We start from the raw sequence: 24,546 nt of genomic DNA on the forward strand, positions 1-24,546 counted from the left end.
AGCTCCCCCTTTTTTCTAGATTCTTATCATGAATGTTGAAGCCACTGTTAAATTTCCCCTTTTTAGTGCTGGTGTAGTTGTAACCACATGTTGTTATGCTGTTGTTGTAAAGAGGAGCAGCGGGTTGTGTCCCGCCACCCGGCTAGCTTAACCCCCCAAAACCAGCACAGAAACTGTATTCATTTAAACACTGCCTGGCCCATTATATCTAGCCTCTTCTTGGCTAACTCACATCTTGGTTAACCCATTTCTAATAATCTGTATCGCCACTTGACTGTGTGGAGAGGAGAACCATGGCATCTGCCACACTGCCTTCTTCCTCCCAGAATTCTATTCTGTCCACTACACCCACCTAAGGGCTGCCCTATCAAAAGGTCAAGGCAGTTTTCTTTATTCAAACAATGAAAGCAACACATAGAAAGAGGATCTTCCTACACCATGCTATGTTCATGTTTGCTCAGTTTATACTTAGGTATAAAGGGGTTTGGTTCTTTCTAGCCTCTTTCCTTTTCTCTTTTTATTCAATTTTTTGAGCTAAGGTATCTAAAATAAAGTTGAAGATGTAATGGGAACATATATATTCTGGTGTAGTTCATATCTTCAAAAGCAAATCTGTTTATCATCACTTCAGAAAACACAGGAGAAACTTTGCTGAATACAACATCTGTTCTTGATCAAGTATGGCAAACTAGAGATAGAAATTCCCTCAGTCTGAAAAATGTCTACAGAAATTTAATGATCAAATCATACATATGGTTCTTGCACATTATATTTCATGTGGCATTTTAGAGGGCCTTGCATCAGATTTCCAGATTTCTTAAGAATTTATATTAACAAATACTGAATTTTATTATTTTTTCTACCACTTGTGATAATGAATTTTTCTTGTCTTAACTTATTAATGTAGGAAATCAGTTACTGATTTTTCTAATTTTAAGATGACTTTTTATTTCTCATATATACTAAACTTGGTCATCATGTATTTCTTGGGTCTGTCATAGATTTAGATTGGTTAATGTTTATATTGATTTCTTCCAGTTGTTTTTAATAGCAAGAAGACCGAATAATGTTTTTTTTCTTTATATTTCTTTCAGATTTAGATTCTAATTTCACCTAGTGTACTCAAAAGTTAATCTCTTTTGTGTTAAAATTTGAACTCTTTCTTACTTTTTTACATGGAAGAGCTTAGAGTTAGATAAGCTGCCTTGAAATGGCCAGGTGGGAGCATTCTTATCTGTTCATGAAATGGCCAGGTGGGAGTACTCTTATCTCTTCATGAAATGGCCAGGTGGGAGCACTCTGCCTTTCTCTTCATGAAATGGCCAGGTGGGAGCACTCTGCCTGTCTCTTCATGAAATGGCCAGGTGGGAGCACTCTGCCTGTCTCTTCATGAAATGGCCAGGTGGGAGCACTCTGCCTATCTGTTCATGAAATGGCCAGGTGGGAGCACTCTGCCTATCTGTTCATGAAATGGCCTGATGGCAGCACTCTGCGTACCTGTTCAGTTTGTATGAGCAGTGAAGGACGACTCATCAGGGTTTTTGCTTCAGCTTTAATCAGTTACACTATTGTTAGGAATTGTCTATTAACATGTTAAATTTAAAAATTAGGAGATAAAGGTTTATTTAATATCTTATTAACTACGTAATGTTTGCAGGATTTCCTAGGATATTTCTTTTTGTTATTTATATTAGTAATAAATTGTTCTTTTTTTAGTCCCATCACTGTCATCAGAAAAGTCATTTAGAGATAACTAACTTGTGGGGTTTTTTTTATTCTTTCTGTTCTTCTTCTTCTTCTTCTTCCTCCTCCTCCTCCTCCTCCTCCTTCTTCTTCTTCTTTTTTTTTTTTTTTTTTTATCCTCGACAGGGTTTCTTTGTGTTAACAGCCTTGGCTGTTCTGGAACTAGCTCTGTAGACCAGGCTGCTCTATCTCCTGAGTACTGGGATTGAAGGCATGTACCACCATGCTTACTCTTCGTATCTTTTTTATATCATCTTTAGATGAATGCCTAGCTAATCATCAGATTTTAAATTTTTCTCACATTTATTAAAGATATAAAATTATATTTACTAAAATTTTTGTATGGTTCACTATTAATGTAATGAAATGGCTTTTTTTCTGAGTCATAATTTTATAGATATTATTTTTTAATTTCCAAATGTATCCCTTTTTTTGGTTATTGTCTTTGTTACTGACTTCTAATGGAATTGAATAGTGGTCAGGTGCATGTATTACCAATCCTTTTAAACTTATACTTGAGATAGGGCCAGATTTGATAAGCTTTTGGAAATATCCATACTTGAGCAGCCTGTGAGTTTGGCAGGTGTTGGGGGGCAGTGTTCTATATATATCTAGTAGCTCAGGTTTGTTAATCACATTGCACCAATCTTTATCAGTAATTTCTCTTTGACTCAGTTACTGAGAAGAATGTATCTTAACATGCTTCCATGGAAGTTTGGGTTGTATATCTCTTTATGGTTTTTGCTATGTCTTGTACACTGTAAAGATTTGTCACTCATATTAGTTTAATAAAGTACTGATTGACTAGTAGCCAGGCAGGAAGTATAGGCGAGGTGACCAGACTAATTCTGGGAAGAGGAAAGGCAGAAAATCAATCACTAACCAGATGCAGAGGAAGCAAGATGAGAATGCCTTACTGAGAAAAGTTACCAAGCCACGTGGCTGAACATAGACAAGAATTATGGGTTAAATTAAATTGTAAGAGCTAGTTAATAATAAATCTGAGCTAATAGGCCAAAAGTTTATTATTAATATAAGCCTCTTTGTGGTTTTTTTGGGGGGACTGAACAGCTACAAGACCAGACAAGACAGAAACTTCTGTCTAAAGGTTCTGATTTTCTTCCTCTATTTTGTTGCCATGTTTTTAGTTACACTTCTTATTTTTTTTTACTTTTAATTAAATTTTACTCTGTGTTGCTTACCTACTTTCATATAGTGTTTATACGGCATACCTTTTCAATTATTTTAATTCCATTATTTTAATAAAACCAGTAGTATTTATTGTTGAACATGGTCTCATGTAGCCCAGGCTGCTTTATAGTTGAGGCTGACTTGGAATTCTGATCTTCTTGCCTCATCTTCCGAGTGTTAGGATTACAGATAGTTGCTAACTTGTTCAGTTTTATGTGGTTCTGGAGATTGAAGCCACAACTTTGTACATGTTATGCAAGTATTTGTTGAACTACAGTCTTCAGGCTCTTTTCAGTCTTTAGTTTCAGCCCTTTTTAAAGAGATTTATTTATTATGTGTACACTGTTCTGCCCTGCATGTATGCTTGGATGCCAGAAGAGGGCACCAGATCTCATTACAGATGGTTATGAGACACCATGTAGTTGTTGGAAATTGAATTCAGGACCTCTGGAAGAGCAGCCACTGCTCTTTAGCCATCTCTCCAGCCCTAATTTCAACCTTTCTATAACCTGTTTTAAAGATGTAACTCTTATAAATGTTATTTATTTTTGTTATTATTTTTTGTGTGTATGGTGTATGAACACATGTGAGTGCAGATGCGTGTACCTGTGTGTCCACATGCAGAGACCAGAGGATGATGATGAGTGTGTTACTCTGTCGCTCTCTTACCTTGTTCTCACCGTACCCTAAGCTCACTTTTCGACTAGGCTGCCCAGTTGCTCAGACCCCTCCTGAGTTCTTCCCATCTCTTCCCCCTACCGTGGGGGTTATAGGCACTCAGTCAGGCCCAGCTTACCATTTTATTTTTTTTGGTTTGTTATGCTCTTTATTTCTTCTTCGTGCTTGTCATCTCTTGCCTTTAATATTTTCAGTTTACTCTTTGTTTACTTGGCTCTAATGCATTCCACATTATATTTTGGATAAAAATTATAGCAAATATACAGTTAACAAAATTTGTCAGTAGCTTTTTGTTTTCTAATATATAAATGGAGTTCTATTTTAATTTATTTACAACTCATACATTCATTGTCACTTATGAGGCCCTATAATCTTGCTTCATTTTATACAGAGTTCATGAGTTTCCACTCATCTTTACTGATTTCTTTTTATTACTTTGTATGTTTTTGATCTTACATCTAAGATTTTATTTCCTTTGCCTTAAAGCAGCCTTTAGAAATTCTTATAATAATAAGGGTAATTCTTTTTGTTCATCTGAAACATTTGTCTTCTAAAGATGTGCGGTTTTTGTTGGATGTAGAATTTTTGACTAGCAATTTTTCTTCTTTTGCTTTTTTGAGATGGGTTTTTCTGCATAGCCCTGGCTGTCCTGGACTCTGTGGACCAGGCTGGCCTTGAACAGATCCACCTGCCTCTGCCTCCGGAGTGTGAGTGCTGATTAAAGGCGTGCGCCACCACATCCACCACCACACAATTAATACTTTCAAGCATATTTTATTTATTATTCTGCTGTTAACCGGCACCTATTGTTGTTGTTATTTTTCTACTTGTTTCTTTGAAAGAAATCTGTTGTTTTTTAAATTTGTTTAGATAGTCCATCTTCACTTTAGCTTGTTTTGTAGAGTTGTCTTCAGTTACAGTGCTGCACTTGTCAGCTGTTGTGTGATTTGTTTTACTCTTAGTTTCATTTATCTCAATGTTTTACTTATGCTATTAAGTTTGACATTTTTGTTTAATTTTATGCTTTGAATTCTTTATCTCATTTCAGTTATCATCACTAGTGTCTCCTCCTAACACTTTGATCTTTATTTCTGTAATGCTTCAGGGCTTTTTGTTTTTGTTTTTGTTTCTCCCTCTCTCTCTCTCTCTCTCTCTCTCTCTCTCTTTCTCTCTCTCTCTCTCTCTCTCTCTCTCTCGCTCTCTCGCTCTCTCGCTCTCTCGCTCTCTCTCTCTCTCTCTCTCAACTTTGACAATTGGCCTTTGTCTTTGGCTGTCGTACTGTTTCCGTCTGCTATCAAGACTACTTTTCAACATTCATGTCTCTTTGGTACTGAGGTCTTAGACCAAGACTTTCATACTTTCATGGTTTTGTTTAGCTGTTTCATCTGTTGTGCTGCATCCCCTGTACCCGCCCAGCAGGTCCAGTTATTCCAGGGTCTGAAGAGGTGCTACCTGAAAGAACATGGGTAAGAGAGAGAGAAATGGAGACCAAACAAGCCAAACAGGATTCTGTTCTCAATTTGTCAAGGTCTCCATTTATTGAAGCAAGCTTTAGTCTTAAATACTCCTCAGTGAGAAACTCAGGCAGGGGGAACTGTTGGGGAAGGGGGAAGGCAGAAGGGGAAAGGGGGAAGGGATTGGGCAGGCAACTCAACAGCTAAGCGGGGCAGTTGCAAGGTCAGTGGCTAGAACACCTGCTGTTAGTGATTAGCAGCAAGCGCTGGAGATGCTCTGTGGTGCTTTCCAGAGCTTGAGTCTCCAAGGTTAGCACATAATGTTTTGGTTAACTTTAACTGTTCTGTCTCAAGGTTTTTACTTCAAGGCCCTGTGAGAAAGGAGAAGCTTGAAATGGCTCCTGACATCCCCCTTTCCTTTTCCATATCTTAGCGTAAATCTATGTTGGTTCTTAGTAATCTGGATGGTTTTTAGTAATCTTCAGGTGTGCTAGGTGCAGTGGGTGGCACCTGCTTTTAATCCCAGCACTCAGGAGGCAGAGAACAAAACAAACTAGTGTTAGAGCAGGTTTCTCCTGGCTAATTTTATGAGTCGGAAGGTAGAGCTATTCTGAGTAGTAAGTTTCTGTACTCATCTTCCCTTGTAATTCTGTTTTTTCTTAGCAGTGCTCAGTAATGCAAAGCTGCATTCTCTTCCCACATAACCACCAGTCTGCTTCCTGAAACATAACTTCTTCCCATAATTCTCTCTGACTATGCCTTCATGCCTTTGTTTTTGTTGTATTCTCTTTGCTGTTTACTTTTGTTTTTATTTTCCACTTCCAATTTATTCTCCAAGACTAGTTCTTTCCAGGTAGCTTCTTTTATTCTTTACCGGGTATTCTTTCTCTCTAATTCCTGTTTGATTGGGTGCCATATTTCTCATTTGGTGCACAAAAAAGATGAATAGTTTTCTAATAAGTATAATTCCAAACACTACGTCATCATCACCGTTGTTGTTGCTGCTGCCACCACCACCATCACTTGTGTTTGAGGCTTTACAATGGACCTTGTTTTTTAAGTTCTTTTATATGATCTTTGTAATTGTTATAACTGCTTTCTGGGGGTATGTGTAGTATTATCGATGACTCTGTTACATGAAGGAGAATGATTAATTTGCTATGACAGCATAACTAATCAGTGATAGAGCTAATTTTTGGGCTCCCATAGTCTGGTACCATTCTCTGTGCTTTTAATAGCTGTGCGTTACTGCTGTAAATTTTAACTAGTACAATGTGCTAGTTAGTTAGCTTTCTGTAAGATAGCTACTTTATGTATTTCTGTTACCAAAATATAACTTAGAGTGTAGAATTAATTACTTGGGCTCTCTGTGTCAAGACATTTTAGTTTACAGCCCTTGACTGTGTGGACTCTGGGCCTATAGTGATGCAGACTATCATGGTGATGGGAATATGTGGTTAAAGCTACTTACCTCATGACTTGACAGGAAGGAGGGAGGGAACTAGATATAACTTTCAGAGGCACATTTCTGGTGGTCTACTTCCTCTGACAAGGCTTCACTTCCTACAGTTTCCATACCCTCTGCTGTCTTAAAATTTCTATTGCTGTGATAAAACACCACAACCAAAAGCAGTATATTAGTCTGGGTTCTCTAGAGGAACAGAAGTTATAGAATGAATCTCTCTCTCCATATATATATATGGGCTCTATTAGAATGGTTTACAGGCTGTGTGGTTCAGCTAACCCAATAATGAATCCAGTGGTTTAGTACACAAGGCTGGATGTCTCAGTATACAGCAGAATCCCAGTGAAGTAGGCTCTACTGCCAGGGAAGGAATGGACTTGTTGGCAAGAGCAAGCAGGCAAAGAGAGACAGTTTTTTTTTTCCATGTCCTTTATGAAGGCTGCCCACAGAAAGTGTGGCCTAAATTAAAGGTGGATCTTCCCATCTGAAAGACCCAGATTAGAAGTGAGCCTTCCCACTTCAAATTACTTAATTAAGAAAAAAAAATCCCTCACAGGTGTGCCTAGTCATTTGAGTTTTAGTTAATTGCATATGTAGTTGGCAACCAAGGAAAGCCATCACAAGCAGGAAAGGGTTTATTTCACCTTACACTTCCAGGAGGGGGAAGATTCCCAAATCCTATAATAAAGGAGGTTTTAGTCAGGAATGCTGAATAAAGCAAGGTTCTAAAATTATGAAATTATGTAATAGACACATTCACTAAATTAAAGTGTACTGCATATACTTCTCCTTCCTATAATAATGAAAATGTAAATGCCACCTTCTAAGTGTGTAAGAACTTAGAGGTGAGACAGATTCTCGAACTGTAGCCCCGGAAGGCCTGGAACTTACTAGATAGCCCCAGCTGGCTATACTAGTCACACCTAAGACTTCTGCTTTGGCCTCCAGAGTACAAGGACTAAGGCATAACCACCACATCTAGCTTGTACTGACTTAAAAAGTTTTTCTGTTGATTTGATAAGGTTACAAAGGCAAAGAAGAAAGAAATTAGATGATTATATAGGGTTGTTTACGACAAGCTTCTTAATCCAGAAAAGAAAGAGATTAGAGAGGTTGTTTAAATTCCAAGTAGGCAAGTTATGAAAAAGAGACATATTTTGAACAAGTTTTTGTTTTCAATGACACAGGAAATCCTCATTTAGATAGAAATCAGGGTCAAGGGATAGAATTGTTGAGAGAATGAGCACATTGTCAGTTATCTCTTTGGATACGCGTAAAAGAAACCTCGAACTTGGTACGGAAAAGTCTCTGGATGACTTAACAGGAAGACCAAAGGGGGAGGTAGCTTTCCTGGTTGGTTGATTCAGTGATCTAGTAGTGTCTTTTTCTTTCTCTGCTCTGTCATTACTATAGAATTGATTCTTTTCCTAGCTCTACAAATAGAATTTAGTAGTTGCATACATTATATATTGCATGTGTGTGTATGCGTGTCCAGAGAGCAAAAGTCTTTTTTCTTGACTGTATGTCTGTTTAGAAGCAATGAAACATTGCTTACAAGTCCTTTAGAAGATTGCTCCTGTATTGTTATCTAGAATTTGATTTTATATATCATTTATGAACTTGTGACAGACATGGGTGTAGGGTGAAAATTATTTGGAGTAGAGAGATGAGTTGGGGAAGGGCACTCCATAGTAACTAGTGATATATGTAATATATAATATATATAATACTTACCATATATATCTATATCATATATAGATATAATATCATATATAATCACTATAGTATAGGGATAACTCCTCCAGGAAGTAGATGAAAAGTTTACCGAGCAAAGATTGAGAAGAAAAACAAAGTGGAATCTGAGTCCCAGCGCCACTACTTAACATATGTGTGAGTTTGATAAAGTTCCTCAATTCTCTAAATAGGTACTTCCCCATCTTAGAAGAGGAGATGCAAATCCTTCTAGGGTTGTTTTTAGAATTAAATGAACTAAGACAAAATGGATTTTAACATTTGGCAGCATTAATAAATACAGTTTCTGCTGGTGGTACTTTTATCTGTTACTTTGTACCCACAGAAAACTAGAATTTGTGTTTTAAAGAGTTTTTTTCTTTCTCTGAGGTTGTACTATAAAGTGCCTACGCCAAAGCTGTTGCACTTACATCTTCTTATTTAGGGCTTGTTCGGTTTCTTTTTGTTTTTGTTTTTTGGGGTTTTTTTGTAATCTGGTAACAAAATTTATGAACTCTTAAGTACTTTTCATGGGGAAGACATTGGAATTCAAGAATCCATTTATTATAAGGGGTAAAGATTTTAAAAGTAGTAAATAAAATAAAGAATGGTAGTGGAAAATCACCAGAAAGCAAATATTCTTCCTGACTTTGATTATTCTTTCTTTTCCCATTTGTATTTGATGCCCAAAATGATTTTAAGGTATATATGACTGTGTTTCATTGAAATAAAACATATATTCAGATTATTTATTAACTATTTTCTGTTGCTTCTGATTTTCAACCTTAAATTGTCATCTTGACTTTTTTCCTCTTAGTGTTTTCCTTCTTTCAGGGTTTTATGGAGGTCACATGCTTATTCATGAATGCAGCAGTAACTTTATAGCAATGAATATAGTAATTGTGGAAACATACATTTAATATGGGCTGCTGCTAATGCAATTTGTTTCTGTTGTTGTGTCAACTAATCATTTACTGTTTATATTTGGTAGTATATTGGGAGGTTGGAGAATCAGCTGAGCTATAATTCTTATTTTTAATACTTGCAGATGGCCTATTTAATCAGTATATCAGTCAGCAGGAATATAAGCCACGGTGGAGTCAGATCATTCCTAAGAGCACCAAAGGTAAGCTGCACGTCCTTCCTGGCCGTTGTTATTGGTTTACCCCAAAGTTCTCCCACTCTGTTAATGAAGAGCACGTGTTTCCTGTAGAACATGGGTTTCTTAACTAGGAGGCAGAGTGGATTATTATACATCGTTTTTTTCTCCTGAGGCTATGGATTGAACTAAGGGCCTTGTACAAGCTAGGTAAGCACTCTTACCAGTGAACTATAGTCCCAACCCTAGTTTATTGTATTTAAATTATCTTTTAAATCTTTTTTTATCACTATGACAAAATGTGTTTTTTACACATTTCAGTTATTTTATAGTACTCCTGTGAAAATCCTGTGTACAGAGTTAGATGATGTCAATTTTACATACAAAAATCAGGGAAGTTCATTTGCCAAACTAATAAATTCAACTGAAGGGAGATTTATGATGAAAACCTTAGATTTCCTGGTTTATATCAAATGTGATATTAGAATCCTGTTATCTTAGGGCTGAAAATATAACTTGGTGTTTGAATTCTTGCTTATCTTTTATGGGAACCTGGGTTTTATCCTCAACACACATGTACATACACCATTTCCTAGAGTCCTATAACTTTTTGAATAGTTGAAACAAAGATATTTCTTCCTTTCACTTATTTATACTATTTTGAAGGAGTGCATGCAGAGTGTTTGTTACTACCCTTTATATACTTAGAAGTGAAGTTACTCCTCCAAAATTGAAAGTTTTATTATTTCTTTATAGAAAATACTTTTTCTTCTCCAGGTGATGGAGAAGATAACCGACCAGGAATGAGAGGGGGCCATCAGATGGTTATCGATGTTCAGACAGGTGAGTCACACTAGCAGTGTGCCAGCAGAGTTCTAGAGTACGGGTTGAGCTCCTCAGTCCATGCCAGAATCATTGGTCTGCATTTCAGATGCTTTATGAGAGTGGATACACTTCTCTTTCCATTTATGAAATAAGTTAAATGTTACTCGTTAAACCAGATGGCGAAGAGAATAACATTAATTGCATGCATGTCTGAAAGTTGACAGAGAGGAGGCTGCTGCCCAGCTGACCTTAGATACCCTAACAGAGATGCATCCTTCACATAGCTCCACTTAGTACAAAGCCAGTACTCACTCAAGCAGTTTACTCTTCTAAGAGTATTTATACCATTTTGTTACTCTGGTGTGCTGACCAGTACCTCGGGAATAAAAATACTTCTTTCGTAGATTGAGATTATTTTGTGACTAATTAGAAAAATTACAGTATGGATACAAAATCTTGAATATTTTCAAAAATGTTAGTAATAAGATTGACGATTTCAGCTTAAACTACATATTAAATACATACAGTGGCTTTTAGAACTTGAGACTCTTATTAGAGTCTCTTTGGAAAAGTTTTCTTTCAAAGTATAGGATTTTGTTTCCTAATCTGTGCTCCTCCTTGCAGATACTAGCCTACCATACAGAAGTAGGCTTGAATATGATGTAGCCTTTTAGGCTTTTGTTTTTCAGTGTCAGAGCAACAAACGTGCCTATTGTTTATTAAAGAGGCAAATTCTTGCTAATAATACACTGAAGGAAACTATCTGAAAAAGACTCTTTAATTTTCTCAGCAAAATGTTCTTTATCCAACAGTGAGGTGATCATGATACTTAAAGCCCACTTTCAACAGGCAGGAGTTTCAGGGTGCTTATTGGAGAACAATTAATAAAAACTCAGAGAAATTGGGGTTCAGCCTGAAGGTCAGAAAAGCAAAACAGCCAGCCACTGGCTCTTACCTCGATCTGAGTCCAAAATGGTGATCCTGCCTCCAGGAATCTCAGAATGAGGCTGTTTCTGAGAGCTGTCTCTTTCCATTTTGTAATCCTCTCTAGGGCTGGGATTAAAGGCATGCATCACTGGGATTAAAGACATGCAACCACCTGGTTTCTATGGCAACTAGTGTGGCTACTGGGATTAAAGGTGACCAGCGGGTCTGTTTTACTTTCTGATCTTTAGGCAAGCTCTATTTATTAAAGCACAGTTGAAATGCCATTGCAGTTTATTACTGTGATACCTGTGGGAAAGAGACCATACATGACAGGGAAAGAACATATGTGAGGAAAAAAAAGATAATTTAAAGATAATGTATGGGATTTGAAGGTGGAAACAAAGATTCAAGTGATAAACAAATGTCATGAAAGAACTTAGTGTGAACAATGCGACTGAAGATTGAAGTTATTGTGAAGCTCAAAAGATGAAGGTATAGATATCTGTTATACCATACTGTTTTATACAGTAGGGACGGAATTTCAGCAGGTTCTAAGAGGCCAATGGCCGTATTGCTATTCCTGTTTGTCTAAAGTAGAAATTGTAGTTTTAAGAAGTGTAGTGGGACATCCAAGTGGTGATGGTGGACACCTTTAATCCCAGCACTTGGGAGGTAGAGGCAGGTGGATCTCTGTGATTTCGAGGCCAGCCTGATCTAAAGATCTAGTTCCAGGACATCCAGGACAGCTAGGGCTCTTACACAGAGAAACCCTGTCTTAAAAAACAAAAACAAGGGCTGGAGAGATGGCTCAGCGGTTAAGAACACTGCCTGCTGTTCCAAAGGTCCTGAGTTCAATTCCCAGCAACCACATGGTGGCTCACAACCATCTGTAGTAAGATCTGGTGCCCTCTTCTGACATGCAGAACACTGTATACATAATGAATAAATAAATCTTAAAAAACAAACGAACAAACAAACAAAAAAGTATAGTGGGAATCACTATTACAGTCATGTGATTTTGTGTGCATATATTTTATACACACACACACCTGTGTGTCCCATGTTTGTGTGTGTGCACCCATACATAAATTTTTGCACATTTATGCATGTGTATGTGGAGACAAGTTGACATTGAATGTTGTCACTCTCTCTCCCCCTGTGCTGGGATTACAATCTATGTAGGTAATCTGGCTTATTTAAGTGGGTGTTGGGATCATGTGACAAGCACTCTACTGGCTGAGCCATCTCCTAGACTCTGCTTTTAATTTCTTCATGGTGGCTTCTGTACTTGTAACCCTTTCATCTCAATCTCAACCTCCCTGCTCATTACTTGGTGAAAATTTAAAATACTGCATTAAATAATAATGGCAATTTTAGAGGAGACACCTTCAGTTTTTCCCCATTCAGCATAATATCTGCTATTAGTTTGTTATACACATACTTTATTATTCTGAGGTATGATTCTTGTGTTCCTGGTTTCTTTGGGACTTTTATCATGAAGGTATGTTGAATTTTCTTAGATGCCTTCTCTGTATCTGTTAGGATAATCCTGTGTCTTTTGCCCCCTTGATTGTATTTATAAACATATAATAATATTATATATTTATTTATAAATATTAAAAAATATATATTTTTATTTTATAAATATTATATATTAATAATATAAAATAAAAAATTGCTAATTTGCATGTGTTGATACATCCTTGTATCCGTGGGATGAAACCGGCATGATTGTAGAATATAGTCTCTCAGTGTATTGATGAACTTGGTTTCCAAGACTTCTATTAAGGGCTTTTACATGTGTATTCATCTAGGATATATGTCTCTGGTTCTTTTCATTATTTCTTCATATTTGTACATATACATGTATATATGGTGTACTTACCATGGTAGCGGATGGATGTGCTACTTTGTGATGGAGGAAGGTCATTGGCTAATAAAGGAACTGCCTTGGCCCATTTCATTGGTTAGAAGATAGGTGGGAGGAGTAAACCGAACAAAATGCCGGGAGGAAGAGGAAGTGAGCTCAGACTTCACAGCTCTCCTCTCCGGAGCAGACGCCTCAGAGAGACGCCATGCTCCCCGCTCCAGGGAAGATGCACGCTATGAAGCTCCGACCCAGGATGGACTTAGGCTAGAATCTTCCCGGTAAGACCGGTGCTATACAGATGATAAGAAATGGGCTAGTCCAGGTGCGAGAGTTAGCCTAGAAGAGGCTAGATAGGAATGGGCCAAAGCAGTGTTTAAATGAATACAGTTTGTGTGTTGTTATTTCGGGGCAAAAGCTAGCCGAGCAGGCGGCTGGGGTGTTGAGGACACAGCCCCACCGCCCTTCATATTACTACAACTTTGGCCTACTGTATGTATGTCAGTTTTATTGATTATAGTCCCTGAATCTAACACCTCTCCTTTTAATAGGCTTTAATTGTGTCTTGGGTTTCATCTGTGGTCTAGGTAAAACAGTTTGTGTGGAGAGATTTTGTTTCAGTATGGATTGTCTCGTGTTAGGTTATTCTTCCTATGTAATTATTACTGAATTTAGGGGAAAAGCTCAGACAACACATACCCATCATTTGATGCCTGCAGAAGAAGTTATTGAGGATTTGTCATTTAGAAGCTCTCCTCTATCCTTCTGAACCTTAAACTACTTACATTAAAGTGCTTTGAAGCAAACAAAAGACATATGTCTCAATTTTTCTTGAAGTTTTTAATGAAGTGAATAAAGAGGACTTGGGGTTGTTAATCATCATCAAACTTTCATGTGGTTATATTTGTACTTCTTTTTATTGTGTGTATGATTCCTGTTAGGGTATGAGTGTCAAGATATGCATATGGAAGTCAGGGGACATCTCTGTGGTCAGGTGAACTCAGGTCTTCAGGCGTTACCCACTGAGCCATCTCACTGTCTTCTTGTTGACACTTGATTTGTGTATGACGTTTGGCTTTCTCTGTTAACACATATTTGATCTAGTCTGTAGTTTCAAAATGGACAAACTCATTTAATCATGAATAGTGTGCCATCTTGTGGAGGTTTATACAATCAGCAGTCTGATTTACTCAGAGTAGAGTGATAGATATTACTGTTGACCACTTAAAGTAAAAAAAGCTCATTTCATTTTACAAAAGGTGTGCAAATGATGTATAAAAGGCCAAATTCTTTACTTTATGTTAACATTCCTTATTTTTTAATTCACGAACAATATGTAAATTGTACTACCAGAAATAAGTAGAGCCATGATTTATGAGGTTCTGGTAACAAATGATATATTCTTGTACCAAAGAATAATTATAAGATTTATGGAATAATAATTGATGGATTGATTGATGATTACCTGATGTGATCTCTTAAATGAGATTGGCTTGAAATTTTGAAAATAGGCTACTGCTAACAATATTACCACCATTCTCTCTTGTTTCCTGTGTCTTCCTTTTCAGTCGTTCTGCAGCAAGTTCAGACTCTAACCGCTCTGCTTAAGATTGTTTTTAGTTCCTTCAGTGTCTATGAAATTAAGTTTAGGCCATAATAATTGGATCTTGACCATGATCTAGTCACTGTCTTTTTAAACTTCCTGTCTGCCTACTACCTTTGTGTCCAGATTTTCTGTACATTTTCTGTAATTTAGTTACTCATCATATAACTTCTTTGCATGCTTTGTATGATTTTAGTTTTCACTGTATTTTTATAAAAGATAAACATTTGAAACATTAGGAAACTAGTGGTTAGGGAATTTTAGTGTCATACAGCTGTAGTTATAGAGTCAAGATTGGGGCTACAATCTGTCTGACTTTGGAGCTTATGGCTTTTCAAACATTTTTGTTGTGTTGTTCTGTTTATGTTTCTTTGTTATTTTACTTTGCTTGAAAGGCTTTTTTTTCTGTCCCACATTCTACTGACCAGAAGACAAAGCCACATTCTGACTCCAGGACAGAGACTACTCTTACCACAAATCTGCAGAGTTCTCAGCTACATGTCCTCTTCCCCTTTAGAACACTTGTGCTTTTGCCGTCGTGTGGCACTTGGTCTATTCTGTGTTGTAGTGGTTTATGTACCCTTATAGTTATGGCTAGACGGTAAGTTCTTCAAGGCCAAGGGACTATTTCATCTCTTTCCATTTCCTACAGTGGTTTGTGAGTTCAAATCAGTACTTTAAACTTACCAAATAGATATGCTGAAGGGCTAGGACAATGCATAGCCATGCTAGCCTATATTCCCTTAAGCGGGAGAAATGGAAAGACAAGTTTGCTGCTTGAAGAAGATTAGGTTCCTAGGCTATCATGACATGTTTACAGGACTTGTGTGGGAGGGCATGGGTTTCCAGTAAGCCAGCTTTCCTGCTAAGATTCCAGCTTTTTCTCTTCTTTTCTACACCTTCCTCTTACCATAATTCTCTCTAGACAGTTGTATAGGTTAATCCTTTTTGTCTTTGGTGGAGTAATGACACCTTCTGGTATTTATTTCTATATGACTTATCTTTGTGAGATTTAAGTGATGAGGTGATTTAATTAAAATTTTTGTTGCACCTTTTTTATTCATGTAAATCAAAATATTAAGTTTCTACAAAATTCACTTAGTTGTACTATTGCTTCAGTCGGACCACAAAGCATCCGTGAACAGGAATAACATCTTTGCCTAATTCTTTTGGGATGCTTGCCCTGTGCCAGATTTTATTTTGCTCAGCTATCAATGAGGCTGTTGTGGAAATGTGGGCTTTCTTTGCTGTGAGAGTTTATGCGTACAAAGAGACCTGCTTTTCAGAAAGAACATTGAGAACTCAGAGCCCAAGAGAAAGGGTTATTAAAGTTAATGAACCAGGGTAACCTTATCCAGAGAGTGCCCAGAAGTACTATAAAACAAAAGGTCGATTGCTACTGCTATTTTAGTTATATGGGCCTCCCTCTACAAGCTTCAGAAATTAACAGGGTTAACTGTTGTTATAGTGAGGTCTTGGAAAATATTCTTAAGCCATATGAAAATTCCTTATTCTTTTTCCTGTAAAATTATGTGTCTGGACATTATTGTATGTCATCTGGGAAGCAGTGTTATTTTAACTAATGATAATGGATTGTTTTATAGTTATCAAATAAGATAGACTTTTAGTACTTTAAATAATTACTATTGTTTCATATTTTTACAGTGCCAAAGGGATTCCAGGTCTTGGTTGGTTTGGAATCTAGTACAGTAATATTGTTGTTACAGTGTCTGGGGTAGTTAGGACTGAAAGGTAGCTGGAAGTTTGTTTGTTTTTCTTCTTTTTAAATAGAAATGTTCATTTTTGACAACTTGTATAACTTAAATCTGAGGAACCTCTGAACAGAATTTTGTAAATAAAAAAACTTAAGACTGAGGAAGATGAAGTGGCTTGTGCTTGATCACTCTGTATTAATTTCTTGCCACTGTTACTAGATACCTCTGAAAAATAACTTGGGGGAAGAAAGTATTTTGGTTCATGGTTTTAGTCCATTGTTGTAGGCATCATGGTGGCTAGGAAACAGAGAAAAGAAGGGAGGAAGGAAGGAAGGAAGGAAGGAAGGAAGGAAGGAAGGAAGGAAGGAAGGAAGGAAGGAAGGAAGGGGGGGGGGTGGAGGGAGGGAGGCCAAGGACCTAAGAGAAAATATTGCCCATTGTTCTAGCGAGGCAGTGCACACCTTCAATCCCAGCACTTGAGAGGCAGAGGCAGGCAGATCTCAATGAGTTTGAGACCAGACTGGTCTACAAAACGAGTCCCAGGACAACCAGAGGTTACACAGAGATACCCTGTGTAAAAAACAAAAACAAAACAGAGAGAAAGAGAGAGAGAGAGAGAGAGAGAGAGAGAGAGAGAGAGAGAGAGAGAGAGAGAGAGAGAGAGAGAGAGAAGAAAAAAAGGTCCAAAGTAATGCTTCTGGCTGTGACTGAGCCTTTAATAATGAGCCTGTAGGGGACAGAAGTTCAAATCCGAAATCTCTGCTAAGACACAAGGCAAGCTCTTAAAAGTAAGCCTCTTTAAAATAAGTTAGATATAGTTCTAACATAAAATGACAGGATAGACATTTCCATTCTGGAGTGGAGGGATGGAGGCATAGAAATGTATCTGTAGCTCATATCCAGCATCTGGTGTATGTGATGGTGTGAAATGAGAAAAAGACATGCAGTTCAGAAACAGCATTGACAGTCCAGCTCTAAAAGGGGTTGCTTCTAACCATTTGATGATTCCAACCCTCATGGCCTCTCTTTAAGGCTAGCTTTTCTTGACATGCAGCATTCCTCAGTATATGTTCTGTGTTCCTGAAATCTCTTAACTTCCCAGGTGTTCATTTGTGTCTTTGTCTTCATTCTTGCAGCTTCATGCATTTCCCTTTCAGGAACTCTATGCACATATTGTCTCACTTCTCAGCCTAACTTTGAAATCTAAGTAGAAACCTTCATGACTCTGTGACTCTAGCATTCTGTATATCTGTGAAACCAACATCAGGTAAACTACACTGAAGTCTGTTGTTAGCCAAAGTGGGCTCAATGCCTGGGTAACCTAGCTAGCATGGTTAGTTAAATAATCTTTCGGAAATAACTTCATAGGTGAGGTCAGAGTGCCCAAGAAGCACTGATTTCTCAATGAAAAGTCTTCTAATTTATTTACTCTTTGCTATGGGTGTTCATCTGGCCAATTCCTAAGGTGCTTCCATGTCATCTTTCCTATTGTCTCATTGAGAAGAAACTAGCTTCTTTAATGATTCGAAGCAGTTCAGAAACCATGTCCTTCTTAGTTACAAATGTGTATACAGTTTTTCTAAACAACGTTTTTCAAATCTTTCTGTCTGCCTTTTGTTCTCAGTTTTCTCTGTAAACTAAAAGCAGCTAGCAGTGACCATGTCTTCTCACCTCTGAGCTTCTGCTGGAATTGCCGACTAAGCTCTATCTCTAGCATCCTAAGTATTGTCTACAAACTTTCTGTAAACCAATTCCAAAGAACCATATGGCCTTGGTTACTCACCAGCAACAACCCTCCTTCTCTAGCATCAAATTTTTATATTATCAAAATTTTTTGTGACTGTGACAAACAGTTTAGGCTTACGTTTTTTAGGGAATTTTTATCTACCAGCCTATGAAGAGTTTAGAAGAACTCATAGCATTGTAGCTAGGAAAGAGAGAGGGCAAGAGTGCCAGGACAGCATATTGTCTCACAGGACTCACTCCTTGTGACCTGCCTCTTACAGCTAAGGCCTCCTTCTGAGATTTCCAGAAATCTCCAGAATAGTACCACCAGCTAGGACCAAACCTTCAAGAATAGCCTTTGGGGGCATTTCATTTTCAGACCATAGTGTCCAGTGAGCAACTAGAACTGAGTCTTCCTCCAGGGGGTTGTTCTTACACTGACAGACAGCACTGAAGCATTTGTGAATGCTTCACTTGGAAAATTTACTTAAAATTCTAAGTTATATGAAAACATGACAGAATCTTAGATGACAACCCGACTGTAAGTGGAGCCCACATGTAGTTTTGAATTGTGTGTCTATGGTTAGTGACAGCTGCCGTGAGTATATATAGTCTGAAAGCACACGCTTCAGAGGGTCAGAGGCTTGATGGTTTGTAATCAGTAGGTATAACATTTTTACAGAGGGGTATTATTTAACAAAAACAGAGAGGCATTGTATAGGGAGGGATCTGTGATGTAGTATCAGGTGTAAAGATTCACTGAGAAAAATTTTGTCTATAAGTGCAACAGACACTTCAGAGTGACAAGAAATTGATTTCTCAAAATATTAATCTTTGAAAAGGAAGACTACTACAATATATTTGGGGAAATATTAGCCCAATTTTCATGGGTTTACCATTGTTACCTATCAGTTTATTCTTAACTTCCAGCTAGTTTTAACCATTGCTTTGGCATTAGGGAGACATCACCTTTAATGTGATCCTTTCTCATACCCCCCCCCCCCCCGTAACAGCTATGTGTCCTCGTGTTACTCTTGAATTTTGTATTTCTTTAAGTTTTGAGGCTTTTACAGTTTTGAGTAACTCTGTCAGCCTTTAGTAGCTAAAATTTGGCTGCATTGTTAAGAAGCTGGTAAATATAAATTGTATACTGTTCAATAGACCAGTTCTTAAACTGGCTGTACCAGATTCATCTGGGATACTTTAAAAATACAGACTTTTTAGCCACTAAAGAACTTTGGAATCAGAATCTTGGGGGACATGGCCTAGTGATCTGATTTTTTAAATAAATTTGCAAAACATGTTTCTGCAGCAGTCTTTCCATATACTTAGGTTTAAGAACGGCTAGAGCACATTTTGAAAGCTACAAGTTTAACAATAATACTGTGAAAACAATGAAAAGTACCTTCTTAAATATTCTTTGAAACAATTGAGTGAGTCTGGTCCTTAACCCTTGTCCCTGTGGCTTTTTTTAATACATACCTTTTTGATTTTCATAGAGACTGTTTATTTGTTTGGTGGCTGGGATGGAACACAAGATCTTGCTGACTTCTGGGCATACAGTGTGAAGGAGAACCAGTGGACATGTATCTCTAGAGACACTGAGAAAGAGGCAAGTTCCTAGTCTTTTCATTCATGGGTATACACTGCTGCATGCTTGTTTTCTTCTCTGATGCTTCCCAGCAGTGGTAGTGCAAAAGAATTTTGAAGAAAATAAATTGGATGTAAGATACCTTGCATTTGAATTTCTATCCCTGGTTCATCAATTACTGGTGTAGCCAAGTCTACTTTGTAGCATTAAATAGCAATAGTTTTTTTTTTAATTTTAAGCTACTTTACCTTAGAAATATAATCATATAATTTCTTTTTGTGCCTTAGCACTTTATTCTTGTTTCCAACATTCATCTTGTTTTTTTTTTTTTTATTGCACTGGTGAGGATGGAACCTAAGCCTCAAAGTGCAGTATCACTGGAGTACTCTAACCCTACCATCTTGTTTGTATTTCCTCTGGGAAGTGTGCTATTGATGTTTTAGTTCTACGCTGTCTAGCTTTTTAGAAATATATGCTTGTTTGTTTTGCCAGCATGCACGTATGTACATCACATGCATGTCTGGGGCCTGCAGAGGTCATTGGATCCCTAGAAACTGGATTATGAATGGTTGTGAGTTACCGTGTGAGTTCCAGGAAATGAATCCAGGTCCTCTGCAAGAGCAGCCAATATTCTTAACTGTTATGTGTCTCTCCAGCCCCTTGTCTCATTTTGTCCATTTTGTCTCTACTTTGACCATTCACTATTTCACTGCACATTCATGTGCTACATAACAGTATTTAGCCATTGATAGCCCATGTACATGGTGGTGGGATCATAAAATATTGTTTAGGCTATCACAGGCATACTTGTTTATATGGATGTTGTATAGAATATTGGCACATGATGAAATTGCCTAACAATGCGTTTCTCAGGTTTAATCCTCATTGTTAAGCTATACCTGTCAGTTTTTATAAGTGATATTTATTTTAATTGAAATGGTATCTATACATGTATTTGTTTTTGTGTCTATGTATGTATAAATGAAACATTTCTCTAATGAAAATAGCTTTGTTTTATGGCTTTGAATTAAATACTTACATGATTATATGCAGGGGAAAAGCAAATATCACTCATCTTTCCCCCAAAATTGTTGTAAACCTTTTACCGTATTCTTCATCTAAGCTAGTTCAGATTGTAGACTGGAAAATAAACTATAATAAAAAAAAAAAAAGCAAAGGAGAAAAAGACCTAAGTCAAACCCACTGATTTTTGTTTAGGAAGACTGATTTCAAAAGATCTGGTGGTGTGCCTTCAGTCTTTGAAAATGGAGTTCTTTCTTACTCAGTCTGTTCCAAGGATTAATCATTTGGGTAATAATTATTTTTCCATAAAACCTTGAAATTCTGATTTCTTTTTCTAATCCCAGGTACATAAAAATGGTCTTCCATTTTCAGTGTTGAATTATCATGTTTTGAAATGGTTATTTCTGTCCTCTGCAAAAATAAAAGACATATCTAAAATCTCTTTATTTATTCTCAGCCTTTTTGGATTGAGTTAATTACATCTGTAACTATTCTTCCAGTAAGCATAGAGCTCATCTTCAAATCTTCCCTATTCATTGATTGTGTCAAGTTTATGCCACAGGTCCACTGATGTCAATGCTGCATTTCAATGTCCTTTGTCTGTGTTCTTCTCACTTTCCCTCTCTCCTCTTCACTCCCTACTCTACCCAACTGATGAAATTGCCTAGACTGACCTTGATTTGTGATACTTCTTCCCGGAATTACAGGAATACATGACCAGCTTAAGAGTTGCCTTAAGTTTGAGTCCAGCTGTGTCTACATAGGAAAGTTCCAAGTTAACCTGTGCCACACACCCAGATCCTGCCTTTAAAGAAACAAAACTAGTAAATGAATAATCTTTTAGAAACCTTAGTTTTGATCCTTGCTGAGTTTTCTTTAACATCAGTCATTCATCGAACTCTAATGACATAAAGTAGTAAGCATTTATTTGCTTCTGAGGCAGTGGGTTATCTGGGTCTTTCTGTTGGTAGGTGCCCTCATTTGGGAGACAGCTGTTGGCTAGTCTAAGGTTACTTCAGCTGAGACTCCATGACTGTGTTTACTTAATCATCTGCCTATTTGTAGGCTAACTGGGACTTGTTCTTGCGACAAGGGCGGGTGTTGTGGGATATTTGTATACTGTGAAGATACTTTGCTGTGATTGGTTTAATAAAGAACTGAACAGTTAATAGCTAGGCAGGAGGTATAGAGGTGACTTTGAGGTAAAGAGAAAAAGGAAGTAGGAGATGTATCGAGGACACCATCAAGAAAGATACAGAATGTGACACACAAAATGGGAGAGAGGTAAAAGCCACATGGTAAAATGTAGATTAACAAAAATAGGGGTTAATTTAAGTTATAAGAGCTAGTAGGAGCCGGGTGGTGGTGTTAATGCCTTTAATCCCAGCACTCAGGAGGCAGAGGCAGGCTGATCTCTGTGAGTTCGAGGCCAGCCTGGTCTGCAGAGATAGTTCCAGGATAGCCAGGACTGATACACAAAGAAACCCTGTCTTGAAAAACAAAAACAAAACAAACAACAAGAAAGAAAGAAAGAAAGAAAGAAAGAAAGAAAGAAAGAAAGAAAGAAAGAAAGGAAAGAAAGAAAAAGAAAGGAAGGAAAGAAAGAGGGAAAGGAAAGGGAGGGAGAGATAGAAGAAAAATAGCTAGTGGACAAGCCTAAACTAAGGCTGAGCTTTGATAATTAGTAAGTCTCCGTGTCATTATTTGTGAGCTGCTGGCCCAAAGGAAAGTTTAATTATAGGCAGGGCTGCCAGGGGATGAAATAGCTTTAAACACTCCACCAAAACCAAGTTTGCTTTTGTCTCATTTGTCAAAAAGAGTCAGATAGCTAAGTCCATGTATAGTGGGTTGTTAAAAGTACAAGAAAGTATGGGGGGGTAATAAACCCCCAAAATAAAAACCATTGTACCTATCCCAATTTCTTTAATTTAGTGACAGCTTCCAGTTCTCATGCAGATTTGACCTCCACCAACTTGCCAGCCATATACCCTAACTGTGTGTGATGACTGCACAGACCATTTCTGCCATTTTACAGTGTCGTCACTTGTCTCATTTGCCAGCGTTGTCCCCGTGTTCTCAGTGAGATCGCCCATCTCCAGCCTGTATGCTCTTTAACACTCAATTTAGACTTCCCTTCTTCAATATAGCCTGTTTTGAAGCTCTCTAAGCAGAATTTAAACCACCTTTGGCGCGCTCACATTTACCTGAAACTGGTTTGTATTCTTGCTTTCCCACCTGAATTCCTGATAGGCATAAAGCATATTATGTAGAAATTAAATTAAATTAAAGAAATAATAGATATGCTTTTGTAAATAATCAGATAATGTCAATTAAATAAAAAGCAGGTATTGGAGTAAAGCAAAGGAATTATGAATGTAAAATTCAGGATAGGGTGTCCTGGGGTGAGGCTTTATGAGTAGTACAGATGTTATGTGTTTTTGAGAAATACATGGTCTCACTAGATAAGGTAAACTAGCCTCGAATTCAAGGCTGTGCTTGAGCTTCTTCTCCTCCTGGCTTTACATATTCTGTGCTGGGAATACAGGCATGTGTCATTGTGCCCACCTCATTTTATTATTTTTATACTATACTATACTATACTATACTATACTATACTATACTCACACACACACACACACACACGGTAACATGAAAAATGAAGTTGAACAGTGATTATTTTGATAACTATTCTCTTATTTTGTAGGTAATAAAATGTTTCAGTACTGGAGCTCGGGTTTATTATAGTTTGTTCCTCCTTCGTATAGATGCCTGTGTGGTTTGAATAAAAATGTTTAGTCGTCAGAGTGTAGCACTATTTGGGAAGGATTAGAAGGATTAGGAGGCATGGCCTTGTTGGAGGAAGTGTGTCTCTGGAGATGGGCTTTGAAACCTCAAAGCCCCTGCTATGCCCAGAATCAGTCTCAGTGACTCTCTGTCTCTCTCTCTGTCTCTGTCTCTCTCTCTCTCACACACACACATTTAAATTGTGCCTTTTGTTTTAGTAAATGTCTCTGACTTCATTCCTAGGATTATTGAGCAATAAGAAATTAGGCAGGGCTCTTCTTACTGGATTTTACTTATATTAGTGATTTTCAAATCTTAGAGTAGTAGGATTCCTTTGTGTATGTAAAAAAAAAACTTGCTAGTGTTTTCTTAATTTGTTTGGGTTATGCTTATTGAAAGTCACTTTAGAAATATTTTTTAATATCTATCAATTAATTTATAAAAACAGTTGTACATATTTTTGTTAAGATAACTGTTTTTAAAAATAGCATTTTTTTAGATTTTTAGATATACATTTAATGACTGGGTTAGTCACGGACAGCTAGATTCTTATTTATATATTTACTCTCTTAGGACATGTTTTACATGAAAAAATGAAGAAAATTGGACCACTTATAGATGTACCTAGGGCAAGAGGATAGATCTTTAGCACCAATTCCAGGCAACTGTGTATTGCTTTATTTGAGCTCATGTCCCAAATAGCCATGTTTTTTTTTATGGTAGCTTGTCATGTGGACCATATTACATGTTCTTTGTACCTGCTGTACTAAAATTCATTGGCCTGTTTGCTCATTGAATGGATTTTTTAAAGCCTGTATATGCTTTTTCACTTACGTTTTGGTTAATTGAAAAATATTGAGTCACTTCTAAATAAATGTTGGCATATTTTATTATATGCTATCCCAAAATACATTTGTTCATATCATGATCAGTTTCCATAGAAAGGTCTTTGAACATTGAGAAGATGTCAAGATCAATGGCAGTTTTCCACAATTCTGATTTTTTCTTTAAAAGGTGTATTATATCATTGGCAACAGATTTTTTTTTCCATTTTACTTCAGTTTTCATATGCTTCTCTTACTTTGAGAAAATGTCTTTCTTAATCATAATTTCTGAATAAGTATA

At 37.2% G+C, this 24,546-nt stretch overlaps 1 protein-coding gene across 2 annotated transcripts in view; it reads left to right on the plus strand.

Moving 5' to 3' along the window:
* Mkln1 (muskelin 1) overlaps positions 1-24,546 on the plus strand; it is a 120,152-nt gene that overhangs the window by 54,255 nt on the left and 41,351 nt on the right. For both annotated transcript variants that reach the window (XM_075953747.1, XM_075953748.1), the window contains exons 7-9: positions 9,311-9,388; positions 10,139-10,204; positions 19,523-19,635. In XM_075953747.1, the coding sequence (XP_075809862.1) occupies positions 9,311-9,388; positions 10,139-10,204; positions 19,523-19,635 (257 nt within the window). The remainder of the gene's footprint in view (positions 1-9,310; positions 9,389-10,138; positions 10,205-19,522; positions 19,636-24,546) is intronic.

This window comes from Microtus pennsylvanicus, chromosome 19, assembly GCF_037038515.1.
Source record: "Microtus pennsylvanicus isolate mMicPen1 chromosome 19, mMicPen1.hap1, whole genome shotgun sequence".
NCBI lineage: Eukaryota > Metazoa > Chordata > Mammalia > Rodentia > Cricetidae > Microtus > Microtus pennsylvanicus.